This window comes from Sturnira hondurensis, unplaced genomic scaffold (genome assembly GCF_014824575.4).
Source record: "Sturnira hondurensis isolate 20B ecotype Veracruz unplaced genomic scaffold, ASM1482457v3 Scaffold0001020, whole genome shotgun sequence".
NCBI classification, from domain to species: Eukaryota; Metazoa; Chordata; class Mammalia; order Chiroptera; family Phyllostomidae; genus Sturnira; species Sturnira hondurensis.
Genome location: NW_028073651.1, coordinates 2435028 through 2444049, shown reverse-complemented (window position 1 = coordinate 2444049; position 9022 = coordinate 2435028). Strand labels below are relative to the sequence as shown.

At 56.5% G+C, this 9022-nt stretch overlaps 1 protein-coding gene across 1 annotated transcript; it reads left to right on the top strand.

Annotated features, from left to right (window-relative positions):
- The first annotated feature begins 449 nt into the window (after positions 1-449).
- Positions 450-8836, top strand: LOC118996312 (cone-rod homeobox protein). Its single transcript, XM_037059670.1, has 4 exons — positions 450-655; positions 5043-5178; positions 6041-6192; positions 7722-8836. Exons 2-4 carry the CDS (start codon positions 5079-5081, stop codon positions 8367-8369), a joined length of 900 nt encoding a protein of 299 aa, XP_036915565.1. The 5' UTR covers positions 450-655; positions 5043-5078; the 3' UTR covers positions 8370-8836.
- Positions 8837-9022: the final 186 nt, after the last annotated feature.

Here is a 9022-nt window from a genome sequence, read left to right as displayed (position 1 = left end):
AACCCCAGCGGGAGAGAAGAGGGAGTGTGAGCAGCTGAGGCCCACAGATGCAGGGGCAGGAAAGTCGGAGATGGGAGGGTGGGGGTTGAGGCTGAGCGAGGGAAGCAAAGGGAAACAGGCAAGACAAGCGAACACAGGGTCAGAGCAGAGGGGAATGCGTTGGCACTCGGACTGTCAGGCCGAGAAAGGGGGACCCAGGAGCGGGACCCCAGAAGCTCTGCTCTCTCGTTTTCCCAGTGACCTCTCTGGGAGCACCCAGTGCTTTCACTCTCCTCCTTCACAGGACAGCAGCCAAAGCTGGAGGAACACCAGTGAGACCTCAGGAAGAACTTCCCGGAGGGGTGAGGGCTCCTGGTCCCAGGCAGGAGAGAGGGCCTCCCTTCCCCATCCACCCTAATTGCCCAGATGGCCTGGTGGGGAGAGGAGAGGATTAGGCAGACGGTGCCGCTCCCCCTCCTGACCAATGTCACCTCCCCATCCCCAGTCCAGTCCCCCACCCTGGCCAGGATTACCCTCTGAGATCCAGGCCACACAGCAAATGACATCACTCCCAGCCAGGGCTTAAAATCTCCCCCTTCGAGGGGACCCACTTCCTTCAGCCTCTGCTCTCGGACAAGTCTGCCCGGGACGTGAGCCCTGTCCCTGCTTTCTGAGGGTGAGTGTCCGCAGGAGCACCAGAGGGGACCCACGGAAGGGGGGACCAGAGGGGACAGGAGCGGGCAGCAGTTGGGTTCCTTCCACCCAAGGTTGCCTTCCGTGTCCGCACAGGGGCCGGTAAGGAGGGTGCAACGTTTGCAGACCAATCCTGCAGGGAACAGGGGCTCCATCCTGATTTCTGGGGACACTGCTGGGTTGTGATTGCCACAGGACAGAAGGAGGGTAGGCGGGGGGACTGGCTCCAGCAGGAGGGAGGGGCGCCTGAGCAGTGCCCAAGGGGAATGGGAGCAGGGCACTTTGGGGATCGAGGTGCTGCTGAATTGGTTACACGGGGGCCTCACTGCTTCCTGAGCTTGGGGCTCTCCCCTTGTCCCAGTGGATGGAGGAGCCCCTGGGGCCACCCAGGTCTGACAAAGGGGGACCTTGAACACGGGGAGTCTGGCCCAGGCTGATGCACAGCCACATGAGCCTGCCCTTTCTCACTGGGCAGCCTTGGGCCCTTTGCGTGGCCTCTCTGGGCCTCAGTCTCCTCATCTGCAAAGTGGGGACAACAGCAAGTTGCCACAGCGATTCAGTCAGATGAGCCAAGGCAAGCCCGTGTCTCAGTGGGGGCCTGCTTTGGGGGATCCCAGGTAGATCTGAGGGTCAAGGGCAGGTGAGGTGTTGGGCTCTGTTCCTGGCTGGGTCACAGACACCTGTGTGACCCAGGTGTGACCTGTGTGACCTCGAGAATTGACAGAACCATGCTCAGCCTCCAATTCCTCGCCTGAGAAATGGACGTCTGAGCTCCAGGGAGGCGGTGGTCAGTGTCCCCGAGAGGCTGTGTCATTTGGTGACCCGGAGGGCACAGGCCTGGGGCTCAGGAGTGCAGGTGCAGGCCTGGGGACCCTCCTCTGAGCCTTGACTGAGCCTCAGTCCCCTTGTCTGGGAAGTGGGGCAGGAACAGGAAGTTCTCACTGCACGACTGCTCCCCAAGACCTGGTTCCCGGGGCCCAGCCGGCGGTGTCTGAGCACTGGGGATTCCAGCTGAAGGTCACTCAGGTGATCGGCTGCCTGACCTGGGTGGGCACCTTCCTCCCCACCCCTGAACCTCAGTTCCCCTGCCTGTAGAATGGGCTGATCTCCGTGAATACCAGCCGGGTGGGCATGAGCCTTCAGGCCTCACCTGTCGAAGCACCTGCCCAGGCAGGAGCCTGCGCCCCACGGGCTGCTGAACCCCAGGAGTCCTGAGCACCCCACAGGCTGGCCCCCAGGGCCAGGACAGCGGTCTCCTTCCCCGTACTCTTCGGGACCATGAAGCTTCATTTCCCTGGCAGGACATTCACAGGCCTGGGGTCAGGCCCGTCATAAACTCTCCACGAGAAGTGAACGCTGCTGTTTTCTGTGCTCAGCAGACCAGACTGACAGAACGCCCTCCGCAGAGTGTCCGCCACAGGGAGGAGTCCTAAGGTTCTGGTACCACTAGCTGCCTCGTCTTTAAAAGAGAAAATTTATTTTAGTAACCTTAGAGCGAGGAAAGGTGACAGAGAGCGGACCGTCGATTGCTGTTCCAATTATTGATGCATTCCTTGGTCGACTCCTGTATGTGCCCTGACCAGGGATTGAACCCACAACCTTGGCACATCAGGATGCTGCTCCAACCAAATGAGCTACGCAGCCGGGGCTCAGCAGCCTCATCTTATTGCCAAACCCAGAGACAGTTGAACGTGGGGGCTCACTATTACTTTTGCTACTGTTCTTTGCTCTTCTCTGGTCCGTTCTTATCAGAGGTCTCTATTCTCCAGGTCGTTATCACTATCAGCTGCTTTATCCGGCACCAGCTGGTTGTTCCCTGAAGCTCAGATTCCCCACCTACAGGTTGGAACCATTGGGGGTTGGAGGGCCAGTTCCAGGCTTTGAGGAAGGTCAGCAGCTTGGCAGGACCACCTGGGGCAGACCCCCCCACCACACACAGATTCCTGATCTGGGCCCCGAAAATGGCCCTGAGCATAAAATAGGTTCAGATCCTCCACTTCCACTCTCTGCAGAGATTCTGATGGGAGGTCATCGCTCCCTGGAGAAGAGAGAGAGGAAGTGGGAAAGCCCAGCTGGGGGCTGGGAGAACAAGGCCAAGGGTGTTCTCCTCTGGAGAATGAGAGCATCACAGCACGGTGGCCCCTACCCCATCACTCTGGGCTGTGCACGGGACCCGGTGACGCCCTGCACCTGGAAGGCCTGGGTAGGCGTTTTCTATGGCTGGGCAGCAAAGCCAAGGCAGTGAATGTTCACGATGCCGTACCGTTTCCCAGGGATGGAAATCCAGGAGCAGCCTGACTGCACCACCCTGGCTCGGGGTGTCTCATGCCACCCTGCCCAGAAGTCCCCCGGGGCCGCTGTCATTGGGAGGCTTGACTAGGGGGGCTGGTACCCATGGTTGTTGGCTGGAGGCCTCAGTTCCTGGCCACTTAGGCCTGTCCACAGGTCAGCTGGGGTATCCACTAGCTGGAGAGCCAGCCTTGGGGGTCACACCATAGTTCCTGTGACAGCCTGTGGGTCGCACCCATCAGCCCTGCTCAGGAGGAAGGACAATCCAAGGGTGTGGAGACCACTATCAGGCGCCGCCGAGAACACCAACAGAGTCTCCTGATCTGACGCTAGTTTTGCTTTTTTTATTTTCACCAGCACAGAGCCTACCTGTTGCTGCCCCATCGGGTCCTCCTCAGTCTTACTCCGCTTTCCCCCCCCGTGTTCACACGTCCCAGTCACAGTGGACACCTTGTTGCTCCTCCAGCAAGAGAAAAGAAAACATTCCAGCCCTGGCTGGTGTGGCTCCGTGAATTGAGAGCTGACCTCTGAATCAAAGGGTCACCGGTTCCATTCCCAGTCAGGGCACAGGCCTGGGTTGCGGGCCAGGTCCCCATTGGGGGGTGCACGAGAGGCAGCCACACATTTTGATGTGTCTCCCCCTCTCTTTCTCCCTCCCATCCCCTCTCTCTGAAACCTCTCTCTCTTCCTCTCTCTCTAAAAGCAATGGGGGAAAATGTCCTCAAGGGAGGATAAGAAACAAGTTATCCAAACCGTAAAAACAAGGTATGAGCACAGCACACCTCCCAGGGGCAGGCACTTTCCCCTCTCATGTCCTTGCTGGAAGTCATTCATACACGCAGTTGCATATACACACATCATACAAGCACACACATGTCCACCCTGCATCCATTCCTCTAATCATTCCCACACACGCAGACCCACTCGTCCATCCAATAGCTACTACCGACAATCCCATATGTCAAAAATGCGCTTGGAGGTCATTGTTCGGACTTCTTTAGTTTGTGTCCATCCTCACTTGAGCAAATGCCCATTGACTATAGAGAGAGGGAGAGGGAGGGAGAGAAACATCCATCGGTTGCCTCCCCCATGTGTCCGGAATGGACACTGAACCTGCAACCTTGGTCTGTGCCCTGATTGGGGACCAAACCTGGTGGACACTCCAACCAACCAAGCCACAGGGGCCAGGTTCACCTGGACCCTTTGATGTGACCTTCCCTTAGCCCAGGGATGTCAAACTCATGTTCGTGGGGGGCCACATCAGCCCCAAGGTTGCCTTCAATGGGCCAAATGTAATGTTAGCACTGTATTAGGAGTTTCAACTCCTTCACTGTTAAGGAGTTGAAATTACATTTGGCCCTTTGAATGCAACCTCAAGGCTGATGTGGCCCCGGGTGAACATGACTTTGACGCCCCTGCCTTCGGGTCATCATCCAGCCCAGTGTGCCTGGGACTCTCCCAGGCTGGGCCCTGGGACCCCACATCCTTAGAAACCTGCTCGGACCCAGCCCGACTGGGCCAGCCGGCCAGCCCGCGCTCCGTGTTCCCACATGAGGCTGACTGTCTTCTCCAGGGTCAGAGACGGAAAGGTTTTGGAGAGGGAAGTAACAGGATCAGATTTTTTTTTAATCCTCACCTGAGGATAGGTTAAGTTTTGGGGGTTTTTTTAGAGAAAGAGGAAGTGAGAGCAAAAGGAAAACATTGATCGATTGCCTCCCATAAGCGCCCCAAACAGCGATACACCGCGCAGCCTGGGAATGTGTCCTGAGTGGGGAACATACTCTCCATCCTTCGGTGTAGAAGCCATTCGGCCAGGGCACAGTCAGAGATTTCAAAGGACAGGGCAGAAAGAGCTTTCCCTTACAGTCTCCACAACAGCTTCAGCTCTGCCTGACAAGAGTCTGGGTGCAGCCTGGAGGACCCCGAGGCACGGGCTAGTTTTAAGGTGGGGGAAACTGAGACACCAAGGCCCAAGGCCACGCATCTTCGAAGAGACTGAGGCAGGCTGTTTGGACCTAAGCCTTCCTGTCACCGCGAGGCAGCCAGGGGGTGTCTGAGCCCTGTCCACCCTTCTCTTGCAGCCCCCACTGGCCTGGGCCCCAGCGTCCCCGACGAACATGATGGCGTATATGAACCCAGGGCCCCACTACTCGGTCAGCGCCTTGGCCCTGAGTGGTCCCAGCGTGGATCTGATGCACCAGGCTGTGCCCTACCCAAGTGAGTACAGCCCTTCTCCCCGCCACCCCAGCTGGCCCCCCGCCTTTGGGGGCCTCTGGGGGTCCCTGGTCCTCAGGGAGAAGAGGGCCACTTACAGGAGTGAACATCAGGGCCACACACAAATGCAAAACACCGCTCCCCGTCACGAGCAGAGAAGCGTAGGGACTTCCCTGGAAAATAGGACAGAGGAGGCTTGGGAGCGGGGAGAGCAATCTGGAAGAGGGACCTGCAGAAATTCCCATCTGTCAGCAATGCTGTATTTCTAAGAGAAGCAAGCACTCCATTTTTTTTCCTTTGGTGTGGCATTATTTATAGCTTTTTTTTTCTTTCATTAAATTAAACATCGTGGACCTGCCACTTTGACAGGCTAGAAATGGTTGAAAGCCCACAATTCCTTCAGTGCCTAAGACATTTTAAAAAGGGGCTAAGAAGACCCTGGCTGGTGTAGCTCAGTGGATTGAGCGTGGGCCTGTAAACCAGAGGATCGCGGTTCAATTCCCAGCCAGGGCACATACCTGGACTGTAGTCCAGTTCCCTGCAGGCCAACTCCCAGCAGGGTATGCACAAAAGGCAACCATACATTGATGTTTCTCTCCCTCTCTCCTTCCCCTCTAGAGATAAATAAATAATTTTTTTTTAAAAAGGGGGGCTAAGAAGCAAATTCCTCTACCGCCTTACAGGGCTCCTCGGGGTGTGGTGTGAGCCCCAGAATGACAGGCCAAGAGGAGCCCATTCCCAGGGAAGCAGAGGGGAGCCTCAAGGTCAGGGCAGATGAACACCCCTCGGGGGGCCTCACACCAGCTGCGGGAGAGCATGGGAGGCCGGGGTCACCCGCAGTCCCGTTTTCCTGTCCCCCACCCAGGCGCCCCGAGAAAGCAGCGGCGGGAGCGGACCACCTTCACCCGCAGCCAGCTGGAGGAGCTGGAGGCACTGTTTGCTAAGACCCAGTACCCGGATGTGTACGCCCGTGAGGAGGTGGCTCTGAAGATCAACCTGCCGGAGTCCAGGGTTCAGGTGCGACATTCTGGTCCCTGGGCCTCTCCCAGCCCTTCCTGGGGCCCAGAGCCGTGGGAGGAAGGAGGGGTCCCAGAGGGAAGAGCCACCTAAAGGACCCTAAAAATTCCTCACTGGCCTTATCCCTTGCCACTCCTAAACTTCCTGCTGTCCGCCCTTGCCAGCTGCCCCACCCCTCACCATCCTTCCTCTAACATGCCTGCCAAGCACACTCCTGCCTCAGGGCCTTTGCACTCTCTGTTCCCTCTACCTGGAAGGTTTACTCCCCATCACTTTGTTCAAGATCCCTACCAATCAATCAAGTCACCTTGTCAGTCAATGAGATTTATACCAAGAGTCGAATTTGAAGTTGCAATCTGGCCCTGGCTGGCATGCTCAGTTGGTTGAGCATCGACCCCCAAAGCGAAAGTTCACCGGTTCGATTCCTGGTCAGGGCACATGCCTGGGCTGCAGGCCGGTCCCCAGTTGGGAACTCGTGCAACACACCATTGTCTCTCTCACAATCAATGCTTCTCTCCCTCTCTCCCTCCTGTCCCCTGCCTTCCCCTCTCTCCAAAAATGAATAATAAGAATTGTTAAAGTTGCCATATCTCTCCACACCCCCACCATACTGTTACCCCTTTTCCTATTCAGCTGGGTCTTCTATAGTGTTTGTCACTTTCTAAGATACTAAGTGATTTGCTTGCTTACTGTTTATTTATAATCAGTCTCCTCCACTAGAATGTCAGCAGCACTGATGGAGAGAGAACACAGTCAATGCATGTTTATTGACTGATTGAATGGATGAATATATATGTGCATGTGTGTTTGTATGATTGCATGTATGTGCACATGATTGGATGGAAATGTATGATTATGTGTACATATCGGATGAGTGTATTTATCTGTATATGAATGATTAGATGGATGGATGAGTAGATGGATAGATGATGAATGGATAAGTGGATGGATGAGTACATGGATGGATGGATGGAAGGATGGATGAGTGGATGGATGGGTGGATGAGTGGATGGATGGATGAATAAGTAGATGGATGGATGAGTGGGTGGATGGATGAGTGGATGGATGGGTGGATAAGTAGATGGATGGATGAATAAGTAGATGGATGGATGAATAAGTAGATGGATGGATGAGTGGGTGGATGGATGAGTGGATGGGTGGATGGATGGAAGGATGGATGGAAGGCTGGATGGATGAGTGGATGGGTGGATAAGTAGATGGATGGATGAATAAGTAGATGGATGGATGAGTGGGTGGATGGATGAGTGGATGGGTGGATGGATGGAAGGATGGATGGATGAGTGAATGCATGGGTGGATGGATGAGTGGATGGATGGGTGGATGGAAGGACGGATGCATGCATGGAGGGATGGACGGATGGATGGACTGCCCATAACTGACTGCGAAGTGGAGAGGTGTGACTCTGGTGTGTCCCACCAGTGAGCAGCATCCTCCGGAGCATCATAGGGGCTCTCCTGCTCATCCTCCCCACTCACCCACCCGCTCTCTCCTCTCACCCCCACCCCCAGGTTTGGTTCAAGAACCGCAGGGCTAAATGTAGGCAGCAGCGACAGCAGCAGAAGCAGCAGCAGCAGCCCCCAGGGGCACAAGCCAAGGCCCGTCCTGCTAAGAGGAAGGCAGGCACATCCCCAAGGCCCTCCACTGACATCTGTCCAGACCCCCTGGGCATCTCAGATTCCTACAGCCCCCCTCTGCCCGGCCCCTCAAGCTCCCCCACCACAGCAGTGGCCACTGTGTCCATTTGGAGTCCAGCCTCAGAGTCCCCTTTGCCCGAGGCTCAGCGGGCTGGGCTAGTGGCCTCCGGGCCTTCTCTGACCTCGGCGCCCTACGCCATGACCTACGCCCCAGCCTCTGCTTTCTGCTCTTCCCCCTCAGCCTATGGGTCTCCCAGCTCCTTCTTCAGTGGCCTGGATCCCTACCTGTCTCCCATGGTGCCCCAGCTGGGGGGCCCAGCTCTCAGCCCCCTTTCAGGCCCCTCCGTAGGCCCCTCCCTGGCCCAGTCCCCCACCTCCCTGTCGGGCCAGAGCTACGGCGCCTACAGCCCAGTGGACAGCTTGGAGTTCAAGGACCCCACAGGCACCTGGAAGTTCGCCTACAACCCCATGGACCCTCTGGACTATAAGGATCAGAGTGCCTGGAAGTTTCAGATCTTGTAGGAGCGGCTTGTCTGCGTCCCCCTCCATCTCCTGTTGAGGTCTGCCTCCCTCAAACTTCGATGCTCGGATGGCAGCTCTGGGAAAGCAGCAGGAGCAGCCATGCTGCCCAAGGCCCTTCTACTTCCTCAGCAGCTTAGCTCCCCACAGCCCCCCCTTCTCCTCCCTGAGGCAGAGGCCCCTCCCAATCGGGGGTGGGAAGCTCAGTGCTTCCCCCAGCCCAGCATTCCATCTCACACCCACTCCAACTGTCATTTTAACCCAGGCCGGGGCTGAGAACGTGCCCCGAGATGCAATGAAACCAAGCTTGCTGTTGACTTGGGGGTAACATTTAGGTTGGAACGGAGATGCCGTTGAGCAAACAAGTAGAAAGGTTCAACTCCTTAACTTCCCGCGTGACCCGCTTCTTTAGCATGTGGCCAGAGATCCTTCTAGAACTTCCAAAGGCAGACTTGAAGAGGCCCCATCATGGAAACTTGGGCCAGTTGTACAGTTAAATCAAGAACATTTACTTGGGTCCTGGCTGGTGTAGCTCAGTGGATTGAGCACAAGCCTGTGAACCAGACCATCAGGGTTCGATTCCCAGTCGGGGCACATGCCTGGGTTGCAGGCCGGTTCCTAGCAGGGGACCCACGAGAGGCAGCCATACATTGATA